Source organism: Atractosteus spatula, chromosome 5 (genome assembly GCF_055471065.1).
Source record: "Atractosteus spatula isolate fAtrSpa1 chromosome 5, fAtrSpa1.hap1, whole genome shotgun sequence".
NCBI lineage: Eukaryota > Metazoa > Chordata > Actinopteri > Semionotiformes > Lepisosteidae > Atractosteus > Atractosteus spatula.
The window spans coordinates 62,422,987-62,445,307 of NC_142710.1; the positions used below are offsets into that span (position 1 = coordinate 62,422,987).

General features: G+C 36.8%; 1 protein-coding gene across 5 annotated transcripts in view; it reads right to left on the reverse strand.

The window, feature by feature from the left end:
* The window catches only part of iqsec1b (IQ motif and Sec7 domain ArfGEF 1b), a 203,608-nt gene that overhangs the window by 26,505 nt on the left and 154,782 nt on the right, over nt 1-22,321 (reverse strand). The window contains exon 1 of one of the 5 annotated variants that reach the window (XM_088916108.1): nt 9,782-9,881. The exons of the other annotated variants lie outside the window; for them this stretch is intronic. Within the exon in view, the coding sequence (XP_088772234.1) occupies nt 9,782-9,852 (71 nt within the window). The 5' untranslated portion in view covers nt 9,853-9,881. Of the gene's footprint in view, nt 1-9,781; nt 9,882-22,321 lie in introns of those variants that run through there. 5 annotated transcript variants of the gene reach the window in all.

The window sequence follows — 22,321 nt, forward strand, 5'->3', positions numbered from 1 at the left end:
CATGTGAATGTTGTCTGATGAAATTAAATCAACTGTCTAGCACCACTTAACTGTGCAAGAAAGGTCAAGTTAGATTCAGTTGCAACTGCACAGGAGATAATATCACCATTTAACTCAGTTTTACAGATTGAGATGATGATGATGACCATAACAATACATTTTACTTATACAAGCTTTTTAAAAACCCCAAAGCACTCTAAAAAGCACACATTTAAAGCACATTGAGGAAGATACAGGTGAATCCCAATAACACAACTGCGAAAAGAGTATTGATATTCTGGCCAACTTGTAATTCATTTGGCTTGAGGAATGACTGCCTGGCCATATGGACAAACCAAGGGGTTACTGCATTGGCATTAGAGTGGAGGAGTGTGATCATAATGATTTCATACCATATTGATAACATCGAGCTGGTTTACACAGTAAAATAGCCACAGAAAACCGAGCATAATACAAAATTATACCATAAAAGCTACTATCAAAATGGAGGTGCTTAACTGAGTTGTAAAACTGTCTAGTCCCAGAGCCTTTAATGAATACGGACAATGAGCTCCACAGTCATGGAGCTCACATGAGAAGGTTCTATTGCCCTTTGGCTGGAGCCTGGTTTTAGGTAGAATAAAAAGACCACGGTTTGCAAATTTCAGATTAAATGTTGGACTAAAACTCATGCAACAAGTCCTTCAATTAACCTGGAGCAAGACAGTATTCAGAAGAACCTTAGAACCCCTTCTAAATTTCACTGGGAGCCAATCCAATTTGCACACTACAGGAGCCGCATGCTGAGAAACAATAGTTTTAGTCAGCACATGAGCTGCAGAATCCTGGACATACTGAAGCTATTTCTATGATAAGGTCTCCATGACAACCAACCTCATATAGAGCCTTTACAACTGTTGGCAGTTTTTGAAGAAGAACAGAACATGTGGAGCGTCATGAAACACCACTGTGACAACAGCAATGCATTCAAAGATTTTATTGCAGAGCATTTTTTTTCCCTTTTATAATGGACTGCCTATGCAGCATATTGAGTTCCCTCACATCTTCTGAACAAACGCTGACTGCCAAGTTTAGATCTTACAGTGTTGCCAGCACACTGACAGCTTGCCAAAAATAAAGCCACCTGATTCCCTGACAGCCTCATGCAAATGCCTCAGCTAAAAAGCTGACTGTCTGTCTAGTGCTTTATTCGCACTAGGCAATGGGGATCAAATGTACATCTAATGATACACAAAGAAAACAGAGGTTTTTGATGATGCAGATCTTATTTTGCTGACAGTTTGGTGTTGATAAGAATGGAACATGTGTAGGTACCAATATCATCCATTGCACAAAACAACAACAGACACTCAGTTCTATTTCACTATACTGTACCAGCAAAGGGTTTTAAAAAGTACAGATGCTCACATTACTGCATGTCTCTGGCTGCAAAAGTGAAACGATGTCAAGGTAATGTAAGGAACTGAGGAAATGTTCCAATGTTAAAGGTACTGAATAAACATAAATCAAAATGAATTTGTGTCAGATAAAGTAAAGCTAAAATAAGATCAAATAAAGTGGGAATCTGTATTTTCACTATACCAAAGAGAAAACAGTTGCTCCTTCTGAGCAATTACAAAATTAAATAGTTTACGTAAGTAACAGAAAGACCAGATGAAATAAAAACAGAAACTCCTGTGGTTCTTGAAGACCATTAGACAGAGAAACCACAGAAAAGGGTTCTGTACCACCGTTAGTAAGCAGCATATAAAATTACTCTGGCAATGAAATAAATTGACTGTGATTAAGTCAAATTCACACTGCTTACATAAGCCCACTTGAGAGTGTTCTCCAATGCCATCTGCCATGAAAAAATTGTAAGGGACCTGTCTGCAATAAGAACAAAACCAAATAAAATGAATTTAGAGGAAATCACCAATAAAAACAAATCGATTCTTCAGTGTTCAATTGATATGTGCCTTTTTTAATTGTCAGTTATTACCTCTAAAGTTAAAGACCTTTAGAAACAAGTGTGTAAAAACACGGGCGATTGATTGCACAGGAGATACAGCTTTGCTAAATTCTTCTATTCTATGTGGATAAGATTCCTGCCTGATTTTGACAGTTCTACAATTTACATTTCAGATGACAGTTGCTTGATATTTGCTTTGACATAGGTAAAAAATAAGCCATTTCTAGAACTGTTAATGAGAATCACTCAGATTAGTACTGTGTTTGTTGATTCCTCTTTATCTGAAGAAATGCTCTCTTTGCAATACGAAAAATCAGCAATAAACAATACTTCAGCTTCTTCCTGAGCCTTGAAATACCAATAAAACAGCACCGTCTACGTGAAGTGTCTACCATCTCCTTCTGAGCTGATGAGACAGAATGAATATCTGGAAGGCATCATTTAAAAGGCATCATTTATTATGCTGTCTCACAAGGGAAATACTCTTCCATCAAATATGAAAGACTCATGGTTACAATACATCAAATGACAGGGCAATGAATTAAAATGCATACAAGAAAAAGTATGCATTTGAGCATTAAATATTTTTGAAAGGTCATCTTTGTAAAGCACCTTTCATTAGAGACACTACAGAAAATGTGCCAGGAAAGTTGCAATACTAATATAGATTTAATATTAGTATAGATCTAATACTATAATATAATATTGAGGTATTAGAGGCAGAATAAGGTAGTGGCAGTCAACACCTGAAAGTCCCATAAAATATTATTCTCACCAATGGGTTCAAGATGCCTAAAAATGGAAATTGGGATTACAAATCTGTAGAGCTGGATGGTATAAAAAAAACCCCAAAATGGTGTATAATGACATGTTTTAGTATGACAAGAATAGGGCAGCATTCTGTGATACATTTCGAAGTTCATGTCAGATACTGAGAGACATTAACAATAAACTATTTGATATAGTGCCTCTTCAAGAAATCATGGTTAAAACAGGGATTATTATTCCTAACTTCTGACCCTTGGTTCAATACACTGAGAACATTTTTAAAGGTGTAAATCTGAACACATGGTGAAATTAGCGGTAAAAGTATAAAAGGAACGAATCTTTGATCCCATACTGATTTCTGTATTAACTGCATGGATAACAGACATGTGTGGGCGTCAATGCAGAGCTGATGACTTGAGTTCAAATGGATGACAGGGAAAGGTCAAGGCGAAAGCCTAAGTAGAGAATGGGGTGGAAGGCATGACTCTCTTAGGCCAGAGTTTTCCTCTTTGTTTTCTGTTGATAAGTGAAGAGAGCATCCCACAAGTCAAAGAGCCCATCTTCTACCGTCACGCAGTCTGCACATACTGTAGCTACAGGTTTCACAAAAATAACTCCATACTACTGTAACATATCCATGAAATGCTTGACATGGAGCCTTAGAACTCAAGCCCTTGTGTCTCACATGTGAAGGGGAAAAAAAGGGAACAATGCTCTTTCAGCAGCTGTAAGTGGGCCTGATCTATTTTCACAGCTGAGACAGCTCTGTCACTTCAACACAGCTGCCCTCTTCTTCTCTGTGGCATAATGAAGTCTGCCCCGAAACTCTCCTCCCCACCCACCCCCCACTCTCTTCAGCTGTTCTCTCCCAGCCAATTACAGACACGCTATGGCCCATGCCCACCATGCAGTCGAAACCCACTCCGTTCATGCTTACAATCTGTAATACAGAAGTGCAAGCGCCAATCTTCCCTTCTGCACCATTTCTCTGAAATTACATTTTCTGGCCCATGTGACTTTATAGCTGTTGAATACAATTGCAAATCAAAACCTGTTTAATTTAATGAAGGAGGAAAGACTCCTTAATTGAACTGCATAGCATGTCCTAATATCAAGTACCAATGCAAGAAATCCAATTGGAATTAGACTAAATGTATTTCACTGGAAGTCGCTTTCAGACACTGTCACACATTAAGGTTTTAGTTCTGCTTCCTTCTTAGGACAGGCATGCATGCGTATGCAGCAACACTTCCATGGAAATGTTGCAGTGCCGATGCCAGATTCATTCCATGACAAAACCAAGTTGGAAACCAATAAAACCACAGGTTTTCAGGAAGGAGCAAAAAATTTTTTTTTGTATTTCGCCACAGCACAGCAACATATGTAATTGTTGCACCCGCAGCAATTTTGGTATGCATGTCTTTAAATGCACTGCCAACAAGCAATAAACTCATAGTTATAAAACTGTACAAAAGAGACGGTAAAAGACAGCATCATGACATAAATATGAAATTAAAAAGTTATATATTATAACATTTTATTTAGGTTTTAGGAAGTAAGGACTTTGTGTGGAAAATGCATTCATTTGGCATTATCTCAGAAGATGAAGGGTCAACAAGCTCTTCCTTATACTGTTTTAGGAAGTCTTTAAGTTTTTTACGTCTTTGTGAAGTGTGAGTGGAGCCTTGTGAAGCCCCTCACATACAGTGTCCTCCGGATTTATGCACACCCCTGATGAAACAGAACCAAAAAGGAAAAACCTAATTAATCATTTAAAAAGTTACAGATTGGATAACGTGCCTTGCTTAAAGACATCTAAAACAAGTTATACAATCATATTACAACACAGAGAAGAGACTTATTTCTTTCTAAATAATTGAAATCCAGAGGACGCAAGATTCACATTTATCACACGTGTAAGCTATTATCTTTAGGAATTTGTATGAAAAAAAGATGTTTAATTATCAACCCTGAGGAAAAATAATCTGCAAATACAATAAATTAGTCAAACTAATTTCAAAAAGATTAAATGGGATACATTTCATTCCTGGATAGCAGGAAACAATTAGCAGGTTGGAACATTTTTTTTATTAAAACAGTAATGGACTGGGAATATTTTGCCATTTAAAATGATACTATACTCCATGGTGATTTCATAAAATTACACCGAAATGCTGGTCACAGCTGAAAACTACAGTACATGCAATCAAGAACTCTAATTGATTTCAGTTTACTTAAAAAAAAAGAAACACAAAATTTTGAGCATGGCATCCACTGTACTGTATGTGGCGGTTTGTTGGTGATGCTCACATACTGTACATTGCTATCAGTGTGGAGGCTTTGGAACCACAGTGGCATTACTGAAATGAAAAGTTTCCAGGAGATTTTCAGAAATGCTCTGCTGGATAAATTTCACTTCTCATTTAAAGCCAGTCATTTGCTCTAGATGTGTGGGGCAAGCAGACACTTTTCCTTACAAAAAACAAATAGCACCTGTTCATGAATCCACTGAAGCAGGACAGAGAGAAGAGGGTACATACTGTACCAATTCCAATTCCAATTCCAATATTTGCATTCTTGTTTGCTGTCCGGCACTGGAAAACTATCAATTTAAGCTGGAATTCTTCATGCAATTAATATCAATTTAATTAACAGACTCCCATGCAAGTGGGCAGGAGAAAGTAATGAAGGTAAATTAATGACTCGGTCATTATCAACAAGAGAAAAAGATGCATATATGGTATGTTTACCTATGAGGTTTGTTTTTTATTGCTGCTGTAGCTTAAAGCAGAAGTCTTTAATGGATCCTATTTCCAATTGCAAGACACTTGCAGACCAACCACTGTCTATGTGGCACACAGCAACAGAGATTTCTTGACAAACTTGTGAAAGGCAAAAAAATCAAAAATCCCAGCAATTATTTTTCCCAGTTCACTTGTTTGACCACAGAGTGGTATACCATGGGCCAATGACAACAAAGTCATTCCTTACAGGAAACCACATGATGCACATATCCAGTTCAACATGTTCTTAAGGACAAAGATTAAAACAGAGAAGTAAAAGCATGGGCATTCACAAAGCCATTTCCACAAGAGTACAGTTTAGTATCATTAGTACGACTATTTCTAAATTAGACAGAAACCATGTCTGAGTTTTGCATTCTCTAGTTGAACACTGATAACTCTCTAGCATGAACACATAAGTATTATTTTTTTTCTTCTGTTTAAAAAATACTATTCCTAGAATACTTAATGGAGTTCCCTGGTGATCTCTTGCTGTGTACAAAGAGGAAGAAATAGTGACTATAGTGCATTACCCTTCAAGTCATAGATTTCTCTTAACCTAAATTATAGATGGTAAACAGACATAAAAGCATTTAGAAATCTAGAAATATATCAAGATGAAAATCTCTTTTCGCCTGAATACTTGGAAGAAATTTACTGATTATGTGCAATTAGAAGCCCCTTAAAGAGCATGCGAAATTTGTTTAAAGCATACTAAGAATGTTTATTGTATGCAGTTGGAGTTTATTTTTGTTACATGAAACCAGAGGGTTTTCAATGACCCCATCTTGTTTTCATTTTCTTTGATCAAGTTGTAGATGTAAATAAATTAGGCTATCAAAGCACTCCTTAAATAAACAGTTTGTGCCAGTAAAGCATAGCTTTGCACAGATTTTTTTATTATAAACGGCTCTTTCCTGTTAGAAAGTGATGGAAATACTATGCAGAGAAAGCTAAAAATGAAAAAAAAAAGTTGAAACACTTGTGGTCAAAACACTGGAAATGTATCCTGCACATCACAGCCAGCCAGAAATTTGATTCTTCTTTTGAACTACCCCAAGAGTGAGGGAAAAGTACAAAAGTGTAGAATCCTTCTTTATCTCATCTCTTTGTTTATTCAAGGTAAAATCCTGGTGCAGTTTTTCAGCTGATAATCATTTCTTGTGGACAGGAGGGAAGTGTTTATCTTACAGTGATGTTGTCCATCCTTCCTCCTACTGTTGGATTCAGATAAACATGCCTTGGGTTTGCTTGTTCGGTAACTGATTATAAATTATTACCAGCCAGTGCTCTTGCACTAAGTGTCTAGCTGGTCACTACATATTCTTGTATTCTTTTATTTAATTGAATTAATTTTTTTTCGGGTTCTACGTTCACTGTTATGGACCTAGTGATGGCACACAGGACAGATTGAGAAAGATAAGCAGACACACTCATCTTTGAGCCAATCATCTTTTAATACCTCCAAACACCACACCCCCCCACCAGGAGATTCAACACTGATTGGAGGAGAGGTGTGTCCCTCAGAGACAGCACCACATGCTGAAAGTGTCAGGGAGGGTATATGGGTTGCTGTGTTGATGAGTGCTGAGAGATTTCTGACTATACCCCTTTCCAACACTCCATGGCACTCAAACGATTAAGGGCCACCACTCGAAGGAATTGCAACCACACTCGGCTACCGACAGGCTCGAACCTGTGACTGAGCCCAGCACGCACCCAGGTCAATGACTATACCAATTCAACCACTTGGGAAAACAGTGGAAAATATTATTACTACTAGTCCACTTACAAAACTTTACTTATTCAAATGTTATATTATCACATTTTCAGCGTTTGCATAACAAATTAATTTTAAAAAGGTGCTAAGCTGTAGTAAAACTAATGAATTTGACAAAATTACAAAAATTAATAAATTAGAAATTAATGACTACTAAGACATTCACCATTTTCATAATTATGTAAATTTATAGTGGCCCTTAGCATCAGGATACAGTAGATAAGAAAAACCCAAGTCATTTTATTGTTTTAAAACCAGTTTTTCATTTTCATTCTGACAACTACAGTTAATATACCACAAAGCCACTACATCTAATGAGTTTTTTTTTCAACTTTTGGAGAGAATGTGATTTTCTAAAGTGCTGTGGATGTGTCACAAGGTCCATCGATCTTAAAACAGGAATCTATAATCGATCACCCGGATACATTGAAACAGAGCACGTCTGCCATCATACAAAAGGAACTGGCCAGCTTCACATATCTATTATCTGTGCAGCCAAACGTTACACAAGCAACATAAGCCTTTTCAAAGTCGTCAGTTTCACTCCTGGAAATCAGGACAGTCAAAAATATTCATTTTAGTATTTCATTGCTTTAGCAATGGCACAGTGACAGAAGCATAATGATAAAAGAAAGCAGGAATGTGATTGGGTGGTTTTAATCGCTGTAACCCAGAATGGTAACAGTAGCTTACTAGTCATAAATGCTGATCTTACAATGCATGGTGTTTGTTTTCCATGCTGGGCATCAATTAAATATGGCTGCTGTGCAGAATGTTAACTGATTTACTCCTCTCTCATACATCACACTGTTTTAAAAAACCTGCCACTGCACTCAAGGCAAAGGGATCTATTTACGATGGTCAAATAGTGGACAAAATGTGAGAACAAATCAGTAACTAGAGCATCTCTTACAAGCACAGTCATTTTGTACCATATTCACAGTATGTGCAATTGTGCACAGAGTAAATGTACTTATCAGCTCTGGTACTGTACATAAAACAATGACATTCACTTTAAGTGACAAGATAATGTGTAGGCTGTGATTTAGCTCTGCCATCTAAGCTAAAGGCTGTCTCAGCAACACTGCTTGTGGAAATATACACCTACTGTATGGTTTATACAGATCTTTTTAAAAGTTTAGGTATCATGTTTCAGATGTCACACTTCCCTCATCAAGTGAAACAACCACTATACATCTGGCATTCCAAAACAAAAAAAAAACACATTTGACATTCTAGATGGCAAGGTGATCTTTCCTAGTCTATTTACTTCCAGATGTCTGAACATAGAAAGTGGCTGTAAGTAGTAAACCCTTGTCTGTGCTGGAAGGTAAGAAAAATCTACAGCATCATGAAAAACTACAGTTACTTGTGCACTCAGCTATCATAAATAACCCACTGTCATGAAACTGTCATTAGCAAACCACTCTCCTTATTAAAGCTACCACTAACTTACTTCTTGGTAATACATGTTTTATTTAGGAGCATCTACCTAATTAACTGCATTTTGTTTTCTTCTAATTAAAAATAATTTTGTTTCCCCTGGTGTTTCTCAAGACAGAGCACCTCTGCTCTCCTGCCAAAATCCACCAGCTGCTTCCAAAATGCATGACAGCAGCTGCTACATACAGTATGAGTTTAAAGACACTCAAAAACCACAATGCCTGAACGTATAAAGAGACAACAAAATCATAAATGAAGGATGATATAAAGGATCTCGCTTAAATAATCAAAAGTATAAAGCAACATCAATCTATACAATGTTCAAATACAGAGAATGACACAAAGCTTAAAAATCATGACTGTAAGATAATAAACTCCAAGGTCAACAAACACTTTTGTTGATTATCTTGATTCAGTTCTCAAGAAAAATTCAGCTCACAAAATGCTGCACACTTCCAAACAACATCAGGACCACATTTCTCTGACTGGTTTCTTCTTCAACATCTCTTGACAGTTGAAGTTCCAACAGTACTATAATAGAGATTTCAAAGGTCAAATAGGATTTGGAATATCCCATAATATTTACTGAGCCTGTTACCGCACCCTTTAATATTCTAAAGAATGTCATATTATCATAGAGAGTAACTCTAAATTATTACTAATTATATATTAGACTATTTTGCAAGAACAGAAACAAGTTATTTTTCCCTGTTGCTTAGACAGTTACAGTATATACCTGTGTATCTAGACATTCTACACAAACTGAAAGCTAAGAGGTCTTCAGCACAAGTATGCATGTTTCCATTTTGGAGGTTAAGTACTGTAAAAATTATGTACATTCATTATTCTCCAGAAAAATAAAAAAAACGCCTTTATTGCCACAGCGCTCATAATGAGTGTGATGCATTTAATTGGAGGTGATTCACAAATAAACAAATCAATACTCGTCAATACAATAGACTTGTCAGGCCATGCAGTGTTCAATAAAAAGAGTTCTACCTGGCTGGACCTTTTCTGTCAGCCACCAACAGGATAACAACACAGGAATTTGCTTACCAGCTTTCCAGCTCCAGCTCCAGCTCCAGCAGGGACTGGGTCTTCTCTGAGTTACAGTGCAAACACCACATGTTGGAAAGATTTCGCAGGAAGGGGTGCCCACAATCTCACCATAGCCCTGCCCACTGGCTGCAGATCTGCTTTCGGTGCCAGAACGATCGTGTAACAGCTGAGGGGCACCAGCAGAGCATGCCTTCCATCAGTCACAGGGTGCCCTACCCCGGCTGGAGGGGCTGACAATTCCTTTATCCGACAGCCTTCTCCTGGGCTCTCCGAGCTGTAGCTAGCAAAGTGGGGCGGGGGCAGTGGTGGTGGTGGTTGTGGGGGGTGGCGGTGTGTTGAAGCTGGAGCGAGAGAAGGGGAGGGAATTCCTCCAGTACCACGCTAGCAGTGTGATGGAGGGAATACAAATGACCCTGGCTGGAGTGGGTTTGGGCGATCTAATTAAGCGTGCAGATTTGAAAAAAAAAAGGCTTTTTTTCCCACAATGGGAGCAGGGCAGGCAGGCAAGCAGTCACGGAAGATAGCATCAGAAGTAGAGGCAGACCATCATCGGAGAAGGCAGGAATGCAACTGGAAGCATTCTCCATGTGATGGAAGGAAGCAGCTCTATTAATAGATGCACTCAGCCTGATAAATGCAGAAGAAACGGCCGCCTTTGCAACATTTCAGCTGTTTGGCCCCTCTGACACTGTAACCTCCAGCAATCCTGCACCGGAAATCCAAAACGTCTTTTCCTTCTCTCTCTCTCACACATCCTCTCTGGGCTTGTGTTTTAAGACTAGACAGCAGGCCTGAACTGCATTCATTTGCTTTCGTGGCAGAACCAAATGTTAGTATATATATATATCTGTTTACTGGCAGAGCACAGACAAGTCTTCTTAAAGTGACCATACCTCTATTTGTGCTCAGGACCCTTGCCTCAGAGACTATTAGCAATAACTCATTATGAGTGAGGCAATCCTTGTGTTTTTTTTTAAATTGAAAATACCACATAAAGAGATATTAAAATTTGCAATAAAGGAGTATTGGAATTAATCACTTTTGTTGTATTTTTAATGCCTCTCTGTATATTTAGAAATAACACTCAAAAAAAGTATTTTAAACTATGCCTTTCATCATGGTACAATTTGTTAATATTTGCTTGCACAGCACATAATGGGATTTTGAGAAGTGGATGTTTCCCTTTGTCTCTTTGTAAACTCACTAACATTCTTTTTTGTGTGTGACACGTTTATATTTTTTCATGAATTAACATTCTTTTATCTTTAATTATTTATTCTAATGTTCTTTAATTGACAGGCAATTCAGGTAAGCTCTGCAGTGGAACGGTTTCAGTCTTTCGTGACTCTGAAGGAAAGGCCTGTGTTGGGCTTGATTCCATCATCTGTTGCATTTACTATGACACCCTCCCCAGTGTCTCAATGCTCAATTCCCCATTTCTGTAAACTCTCCTTCAGTGATACCTTGACAATGAGAAGTTTTAAAAACCAGATGTCAGATTCTGAACTTCAGCTTAAGGCTACCAACAACTAAGAGTGGAAAAAAATGTGAACATTTTGACAGCCACAGGAGGCTTAAACATCACCTCGGTTTTTTCATCCATTTCTTCAAAAAGTGACAGTGGTCATGGGAATAAGCAATGTGTTTCTGAAATAAATACCAGGCTCCCAGAACAACGGGGGTGTTGGTCATCTGAATTTGAGATCAGATCACAATTCTGGAGTCTACAATTATCCTTCAGAAGTCCTCAGGGCAGGAACGATGGCTGAAAATTTAATTGTCCAAAGGTTTAGCTGAACTGCCCATGAGACAGGGGTATTTCTTGATAATTAGAGAAAGCAGAGGAAAGAAGGGAAATGATTCCCATATGGTGAGAGTTTATAAGGACAGAAATCACCAGCATGAAGCCTAAAGATGAAGGTGGTGATGTCTTTTAATTATAAGTTTGGACTCTACCCCCACGAGGAGATTATTTCCTTCAACCTGTTACATCAGCAACTGTAAATGTGCAATTGTAGAATCTGAAACTGTGAAAAAAAGCACAAAAGCCAAACATGTTTCAACTTTTGCCTTCTGAAAGAAGTATATGATCAGTTAATATGATGTAAATGCTTGTTACCAGGCTGGTTTATTCTTGAATCCTTCATCACTTCATAGCTCTGTATTTCTACGTGCAGACCTTATCACAGCTAGGACTCGACTTACACAGCCATCACCTGTCATACCAAAATCCTTCTTAAATTATTGGAGCTCTATTTAGCTCTCATGCCTGACTGGTAGAATGAAAACTTCTAGAATGAGTGGGATGCAGCCTGAAGTCATGTTCTACCATAAATCAGCTTGTTTTCACTAGTTTGTAGATTACAATCAAAAAGGTCTACTGAGAGAAAGCAAGACTGAAAGCTCAGAGTGTGTGATTCAGTTTCTTACAAATAATTAAGTTCCTATACATATTCTAAGTCTTTCTTGAGGACATATCCTCAATAAAGGAAAGATAAAGCCGCATCATAATACTGTAGTTATAGCTATACTAACATACAGCAGAAGTAGTGCAATCTGACTTGAAACTTCTCGAAAGCCATCATTAGAAACACCACAGAAATACAACTCAGAATTACCACATGTCCACAAAAATATCAGCTCAGTTTGCCTGGTAAAACCTCAGAGCAGAAGAAGAAATACTAAAATATCGTTTTTTCAAAGTGGCAAATAAATAAGTCACCTGGTACATGGAAAAGTAAAACTTGAAACATTGCTCATTGCAGTTTCTAAAATCTGAGTCTTGGTAGAACAATTTAGTCTAGCCAATGAAATTAAAACAGGTCTTTGGCTGATGGAAGGAAACAGCAATCTCCACCTAAGCCCATATAATCATGGGGAAATAATCCAGATTCCATAGAGAAAGGCACAGAAGGTGGTAATCAAACGGTAATGCAACATTGCCCTGTATGCACCTTATAAATTTAGTTATTGTACATCATATTCAGTGATGTGTCTGAACTTGTCATTGGATTTAGTGATTTAGTGACAGTACAGAAGACACGAAAGAATCAGAGGTCAAGGATATGTTACAAGCCGGTCATTGGAAAACTGGTGTAAAAGCAGCAACAGAGTGCATAAGGGTGTAATACAGAAATAAATTAATTTAACCTCTTTCTTTTAAGACTGTATCATAGGTATTTACTTATTTGGTATTACTATTTTTTTCTATTACATTAATAGCTTAAAAAGCAGTAAAAATGTAAAAAATATATTTTGCATCACATCAATTTCACCTCCGAGTTACAATAAAAAGCCCATTAATAACATTAATAACATTACATGCCACTGTGGCTTAGAGTATCCTGCAAGCAGGCTGACAAGAGTATTCAGTATAACTGATGGCTAAAAATCTTTTAATACTGCTAATGGCAAAAGCTTAAGAAACAATGAAGAATTTAATTTGATATACGTCAAAGTAAAGTGAAATATCCTAATATATCAGCATGCTGAAAGTGTTATTGCATTGGACATTGGAGTTATCTGTTCTATGCTTAAAAACTTAAAAAGACATGGGCCACCTAGAATCCTATTAACCATAGCGTGCAACCTAGAATGAAACATCCTATTGACTTAAAGGTTTACGTCATTTACAATCACAGCATTAAACCTACCAAATCCATATTGAATCACCATCAGGAGCATACAGTATGTTAATTTGCTTGGAGCTGGATGAAGTCATGACATATTCATGGAAAGCTTTATTATTAGAGACAGTAAGTAAACATTTAGCACTAAAACTTCAGCCTGTAATACAAACCCATTTGAAGGAAACAATTCAAACTGATACTACCTTTTGTTCTAGTACTCTCCACAGCAACATATTACACAGTGTACCTAGTCTGAATTGTGGCCTCAAGAATTAAAAAGTTTTCAAACAAAGAAACTCAATAAAATCTTGAATAAAACAGTCTGGTCTTAAAACTGTTAAACTTTTGTGAAAGTCTGTGTTAATGACTGAATATACTTCCTCCTGTCTCTCCACGTGCGCTCTCTGTGTCTCGTTGGCTAAACCTCAAGTGCCTGTTTGTTTAATCCTTCTATCAGTCACAGCTGCCATTCCAAAAGTGACACCTCTGGCTACAAGATTCTATTCCTACTCCAAAAGAATGATGGCAGTTCTGGGAATGCTGATTGGTGGTCTAGCTATACCCACACAACAGTTCCTGTTTAAACACTGACCACAACCAATATGGTTTTGATTCTGCAGGAATGAAAAATCATAACAAATGCACTTTAAATATTGTACTGTATATAGTAAGATCATTGCTGCTTTATCCTACAGAATGAACTACAGTATGTTTGTAAAATATACTGTAGGTTTGATTATTCTTCAGCATTTAGAAATGTTTCATATGAAATTAAACCCTTCTAGTTGTGCATTTCTGTTCTGTTTGGTACACAAGATCAGAGAGATACAGTATACGGCAATTTAAAGAACAAAGTTCTTCCACCATACTGTATGTGTTGAATTGTGTAATATAAAGCAACATGTTCCTCAGTCACATTTTGTACTAGTCCCCTAAGATGGATTTTCATTTACAAGAACTTTAACAATTTAAACTCTATGGGACACTATGATGTCATGCTAGATTCCTTGCTCCGCATTACACTATGGAAACAAATTAATGTAGAGCTTACTACTCCATTTTGTAGAGGAAAACATAAAAAAGCAAAAGAGCATTACACAGTTCTGTTTCTGGAAGCAATTACAGCAATGAGTTAATTACCTGACACAACAGCATTTTAGACTTTTATCCTGAGCTATTAGGCTTCAGTTTCCGCTACATCAGTTTAATGTACAGGAATTTAGTTTGTTAATAAGGAACTGATTTTTAGAATTTAATTACTAGTTACATTGAATAGATGTTTATCATTACACAGAGTGCCTTGTCCAGCACCTTTCCTTCAGCTAATCCTCTACAGTCCATCCTCAGGTAAGACAAATCAAACTGGAAACAGTGAAAAAAATATCAAGTAAAAATTATATCTGTGATTAGAGTACTCATTCAACAAATAAACACAGATTTTCTTTTTTTAATATTACCCATTTTAAAGAGAAATAAATAATTAAACTAATTCACATAAAGAAGACAATGCATCTTACACACTACACTGTATTACCTTAATTACTTTATGAACTGTTTTACATCATATTTTTTTTATTTTGTCTTTTGTATACTATCACTCATATCCTAATGAGTGTCCAAAGCAACATTTTGAACAAGGTTGGCTTTTGGCTTTTCAATATACTCATCTCAGTATATAAACACAACTGATGCAATGCGCATGGCATCTTGTACAGTAGCTCCAGAAAGTCTAGACTGCTTTATTAGTCTTTCTGTAATACATGCTTATTTAGAACAGGAAGTACAGGGTTTCATTATTGACTTACCAGAAGCTCTGTATGTGGATGTGTTAATGCAGGTATTCTTTAAGAGAACACCAACGCATATTCTATTGCTGTAAAAAACACTTGTTTGGCTAGAATAGGCTAAATTCCACTCTGGACTTTCTGAAATTTCCTGCTCAATTCATTTTGTGAGGTAGCAGAGCTACTGACACAGAATGTTTGCCACAGAGGTGTGTATTGCACTTCCTTTATAAAAAGTTTTCTGGGAATCTAAGAGCTGAAAAGCACTACAAAGATGGATTGCCATTGTTATTAGTTGTTATTATTGTTATTTCACCTCCTGGTGAAAACAGGATAATTTGAGGTCACACAGCTGTAACAGACTGAAGAGATGAGAAACTGTAAAAACAAATGCTCAAGAGCCACAGTTTTCACTGCTATGTTCTTTAAGATACCCAAAACAACAATAATTACAAATGCAAGGTAATTATTTTAATTGCAGGCTAACATCACTTACTAGAGAGCCCCATAAGGTTATCTTAGCATGGCGTGCAGTCATAATTATACAGACCACCTACCATAATCAAATCCTGTACTTAAAGTGTAATTCAGTGTTTGTCCAAGACTCAAGTACAGCCTGAAAACCAGCAATTTACATAAATTACTTTGGGTAGTCATAAGGGCTTGAAACACAACAAACCCCTATGGAGTTTAATAAGTGGCTTGCACTATGTACATAATTTCTTATCAATTAAAAGAAAAAAAGAGCTAAGCTTAATGTTAAATTAAAAACTTAACCTTTGCTTTACATTTAAACTGGTCAGCTCTGAAGAACATGAAGATCATGTCATTTTCAATAAAACAAAATAGGGTTTTTTAAACTGCAAAGTGAAACAGATGTAACGGCTTTCTGCTCCTTTTTAAGTACAAATCGAAAGGCAGGAACAGCCTCCAGTGCCACTCGTTAAAATAAACTGATCATGTAATTTATTTGCCTCCTTTTTGTATTTATAATGGGAATGGAAATATATACTGTATACAGAAGGAAAGAATCAGGCCAAACTCCTGCCTGGCACTGTTGTTCCTTACTGCCTCAATCCTCAGGCAAAGATCTCAAAAGATGGGGGGCTCAGAATCTGGTTCTGCAATTTCTCCCAATTTCAGCTGTGATGACAGAGGCCACACACCAGCATGGACAGTGCCTGCCCTCAGAGGAGGGGGAGGAAAGAGAAGATTGATTCTGACCCTCCAGTGGGATGTGCAGGGAGGGTTCACTGGAGGCTGGCATGAATTGCATTAATGATGCAGAATAAATAAGCTTGGACACAATGGCATAACAGAAAACTACCAACCCAGGCTGGAACTCCATGGAAGAGTCAGAGTATTCAGAGTTTTAAATGACTGTACATAATGAAGTCATACTTTTTCATACAATTTTCATACATACTTTCTCCTCAGTTTGCTAGGTCAGGTATGGCAATTTAGACAATACCATAGACCCCAACGATTTGTCCCTGTATTACATACAATCCCTTTTAGTATTACAAATACATACTGTATTTATCTAATCTAATTGAAGGATTTAATTTGCAGCTAATGCCTTTTCCTTAACTGGCAGCCAGACCTCTATTACTTCTTGGCTTTCAATGTTAAGATCACGGGACATCTCTTCTGGTATCATATTCCCAAGCTCCTTTTCAATCGCTGCATTATTAAAACTGAAGTACAAAACTGACAGGCAGGCTAAATTTAGCAGGAGGGCATGTTGGGTGTCCCACCTTGTCAAAGCAATAAATAGGCTTTGAGGAAAGTGCACAATCAAGACACTGTTCAGGGAGCCATGGACAGGGTGTAGTAAGTGATAGTAAACTTTTCTACCATGATTTAAAGACAGCTGAAAAGTGTAATGTTCGGCTGTTGAAGAAAATAAAATTAAAAAATAAAGTTTACACATTCTTTCATATACTGTACTGTGCATTGGACCACTCTTATTTCTATTGCTATAAATGATGTTGGCATAGTAATTTCAAATGTTATATTGTACCTCTTGGTTTTTAATTTGAAGGTGGTAGACCTATTCCAAAATAGCTTAACTTTTAATGTTTATTTCATAGTGCAGTTTAATAAAGTAATCACGCAGAACATTCAAACAGGATTATTACTTCTTTGCCATGATATGAAAGGAGTATTCATTTATAGCCACTCAGTTATCGCTCAGCTATTATGCAAAAAAAAGAGTATTTATATACATTGACTTAACGATGCAATAACGTTTGGTAACATTTTCCCCAAAATAATGGAAATGTCTCTTAATGCTGAGTGCCTTGAGTTGAATTCAGACAATGACACTGAACACATAATATTAATTTTAATTAATTTCACTTTTTGTCATGATGAACTGATCATTATCTCTTGAAGAGTACTCATTACTGCCACTTACGTCTACTTTGATCTTTCCATAAATCAGGAATATTGGGCATCCACTTTAATGTAAACCTTTGGAGTTTGTCTGGTGGCTATCTTATACAAATACACTGTACTTGTTTTATTTGATTAACAAAAAAAGTCTCCACCTCTGCTCACTAATTACGTGTACAGTGCACCGCCCCTGTTGCTCTTTAAATTTTAAATGCAGTGGACAGATACAGTAATAAAAGAAGCTGGACATTTCTGTACATGCTGTCACCAACACCAGCATTATAATTGTTTAGTTCATACTAAGCACGGTTCTGCTTTTTATGCACACAGTAACAAGCATTCAGTACCATCTTCAAATAAAACACAGCAAAATTGGAATACTTTCTGATGAAATATGAACTCATGAAACTTTTTCAAGAGGCCTACTTTAAATGTCAAACATGCAGGAATGCTGAAAGTCATTTCAACTTGAGCGATAAATAATGGCACACGTATTGCCTAAGCTAAAGTCATTGTAGCCTGTGCTTGACACAGGCTCTCTGGAGAGCTTTTAATATCAACAAGCAGCTCAATAACACAAATGAACAGAGCCTTTTTTGATGAGCCTTGAAAGGCACAAAGTGTGAAGAGTAGAAGAGTATTTAGTGATGGATCTATAACTACAATATTCTAAGACTATGGCAGTGTCTGAAAGATTAATATATTTCTTTAGCTTTTTGTATTTTTGACGTGACAAGATTTCGATTTACTGTATCCCAATTAAATACACTGCACATCCAAAATGGCAAGATCCTGTCAGCATGAAGTTATTATAAAGGGAAGCTTAACTTTCTTCAGAGTTGTCATTAAACATTTTTAACTGCCTTTTTAAATTTTGCAAACTACCCAATTAACTTCCAGTTTCTAATGCTTCATTTCTTAAGACGTGCACTTTCAGTTAGACAACATGCGGTCACATAACTAATGCACCTGAATTGAAGAACAGGAATGTTAACAATGCAGAGGGAATGCAGACTGACCATTTCAATCTATTACAGCTTCACTTTGCCAGTGGATAATAAAAACAACGATCAATGGACCACAAGCTGCAGCTTTGCTAATTGCATTCAGTGGGGCTGCAACCACTCCCCTGAGGGTGCTTTCCAACACATTCTGGAAAACAATGCCATCTGTTGATTAAAAGCTATATCGCAGTTACATGACGTCTTCTCAGTAACATCTTCCGAGCATTCTAGACTTCACGTGTTGTGTACTGCTGGCTTAATCAGGTTGCCAGTGGTTGGGCTGCACTGGGAAGCAATGTTCATAAACATCAAGTCGTTAAAGTGAGTCCATGCTGCACAAATGAGCATGGAGAAAACCAAGGACAGTCTATGCAGCATGCCATGAAAAGGTGAATGGTACCTTAATTTAATTTTCTCACAAGTACATATTTATTTGTTATGTCTTCCAGAGCAGTTGGTCATCTCTGCCTCCAATAACTCCATTATTCTCATTTGCACAGTGCTCTTGTCTGCTGCCTATGGCTGACACATGGCACTCTGCTCGATTCCAGCTCATTTGAACTGTTGCAGAGCAATATCATTTCACAAAAAGAAACTGACAAGATTGTGATCTGTTCATTTTTTCAAACTATTTCAATGGATCCAAACCCCAGGTTTAAGCTGAGACATAATAACATTGTATTACATAATGTAATGAGGTTCATACAAGAAACAATAAAGGCTGTACACTCCTGTACTACTAAAGTAGAATAAATAAGACAAAACCAATAATTTTCAACAAATATTTTTAAAAAACAAGCGCACTGTTGTGAGAGTCACATCCTACAGTCATACCTTCAGATAATGAACAAAAGCCAACAGTACAATTACATTTCATACTGACAAAATATCACCATGAATGACAATATGAGTTATGGCCATTGTTTCATATGCAACTACAAAAACTTACCATATACAGGGAAACACTTTGGTGGCAATAAGGACATCAAAACCTAAATGACGTAGGTGGTTTCCATAATTAATTACTTCTCACCATGCTTATTTTAATCTAAAAAATTAGGTGTACTACACAACATCTCAAATTTGAGTTGTATATGATAACCGAGTTGAAATGCTGGTATTACGACTAAATACAGGAACATCTAGGAAAACTCGCAATGAGTCAATCATCCTGGTCTCCTTGAGCTGTCAGTAAGAAAAGTTGTCTCTCAAATGCTTCAGATCTGATTCACAAGCATTGTGTTCCTGCTCAGCCTTACAGGAAGATCATGAGTAATTTGTCACGAGATGGCAGTGACAACTCATGCACCAAAAGAGCAAAACATTTTAATACAGCTCCTGAAGATTTATCAGTAATGGAGTACAGTACATTCTAAATAGAATAGCTTTATGTATTACAGTGTATATACTGTAAGACACACATCTTGTTAAACAAAGTAAGACAAAGTAAGTCTGGCCTTCATGTCTAAATGTTAATATTATTTTCTTTTCTCACTGATATTTGCTGATTTGTTTTTTGGAGAAGCTCTCAAATAATGAACCTACACTTCCAGAACAACATTGAAAATCCAAGGTTATAACAAGGTCCCGAGTTGAAGACCTCTCAAAGAGTTTTGCCATCTTGTATCATCTTTGATGGGCAAAACAAAATGTCTTTTAAAGACAGATACACACTGATAATGAGAACAGGGAAAAAGCAAGGCAACGCCTGATAAAGAAAATAGTTCTATTAGCACATGCTGACTTCGTTTTAGAAACTGTGCAGAGCAAACGCAAGAAAAGCAGGGTGATTAAGATGACCTACCGTATCCTCTTAGCTCGGTGCTGTCACTCTTACAGTGCAGTATGATGCAGGCCTGACAGAGGGCATCAAGCTACATGTTGAACCTTGACGGATACGTTCATATAGCCAGCCAACCACATCGTAGGAGTCTTTCAGTCAGTCAGTGCTTCACACGTACCATGCCCTGTGCAATCCTCCTTACTTCCCTCAATTGCTCACTGTAGGTCTCCAGCATTTGAGCTTAGAATAGGAACACACAGGCTATTGACTGGAGTGGAGCACCTCCCAGTGATGCAGTCTGCAAGGTTTAATGGCACTATTTGTGTTGGCAATGGTTATAAAGGCCGCCTTTTTCATGGCTGTCACGTTGTATATTTTTCACCTTTGATGAATGAAAACTCAGACACCATAAAAAAGTTAAATAGCACTATGTACAGTTATTATGTCTAGGTGAGTTAGACTGTGCTCTGTGGCTGACGAGACTTACCTAACACGTGTAAAATAAAGCCCCTTCAAGGCCATTTTTGAAAAAAAAAACAACAGGAAAATATTCTACCCAAGGCAATATAACTTCAAGCATATGTTCTGGGCAATAGAGGCTTAGATGATGTCAAATAAATTTTTCCTGCTTTAAAAATCCATATTTCTTTTTATTGTTATTTAAATTTAACTGAAAAGGAATGGCACATTTTATTGTGATCCAACTTAATTGGTATTTAGAGTATTTAGCTTCAGCAAGTTTTCATAAGCAAAAAATTAAAATGACCATTACAAAAAAACCCAACAACAATTCAACTCAAAAAGCTTTGAATGACAATGAAAACTAAATGTGTTACTGGTGGAGCTGGTCAAAATCTGATAGCAAATGATACGCATTGACTTAAATGCTGTATGAATTCTGTCTAGAATTAGACTTAGAACACGAGATAGTGGTAATTGAGTCATAGGAAAATGCCTCCTAAATAAAAAAAAACATGAACAACACATCACAAAGAAGGGATTTAGAGGATTATGCAGACCAAGGTTTTCAAATGTGGATTTCAAAAACTGAATTAATATGCTTGGCAATTACCTTGTGGTAGCATCTGTTCTCTAAACTCATTTGTGGTGCTTTTAAAATTCTGTACACCTGATTGGAACTTGATTCTGATTTATTGGAAGTCATTTTTAATTTGAAAAACAAAGTTGCTCTGCCTCATTTTTTCGCTTTTTCATAAGATTGTTTTGCAAAGTACTTGACAGCACATATTTCATTTTCATAATGATTACCCTAGCTTTCGAAGGGTAGCATTATTGAAGTCATTCATAACTGAATAATCAGGTTACTGCAAAAGTGTGCTTTAAAATAATCACATTTTCTGCTACACGTGGCAATGTTTTAAGTCAGAGAGCTTTATAATTGCTTTTTGAGATGGGAAAGTCATTTGTTTGGTTTTCAAAAAAATTCAAATGAAAGACATAGAAGAAAGACAAAGCTGAATTTTTACCTCTAACTGAATGTATCAACTCAATTCTTCCCTTTTAGGTTTTTCACACTCCTACAAATACATTGCCCTTTAGTGTATAATTTGCTGAATGTAATACATTAATTTCAATATATGTTAAGCTGACTACATAATGTATATTTTTCTTAGACGTGTACGTTATTTTCCAATGTCACAGTGAAAGATTGAAGAAACCTTCAATGACAGAAGAACAAGTCTACTTTTTCCCATTGAGAAAGAAAAGTTCAGACTTCAGACTTCAGAGTTCAGAGTTCATTCTTCATTAATGTGACACTTAAATCTTCTGGCTTCTTTTCTTATTAATGAGTAACCCGTAAAAAAACATAAAAACATCATTCTCTCTTCCAGTCTTTACTGTAATTGTCTAACTACCACAATAAAAACTAGCAGTTTGCTTATTAATATTGTCTGTGAAATCTGTGGGTCAACTGGCAA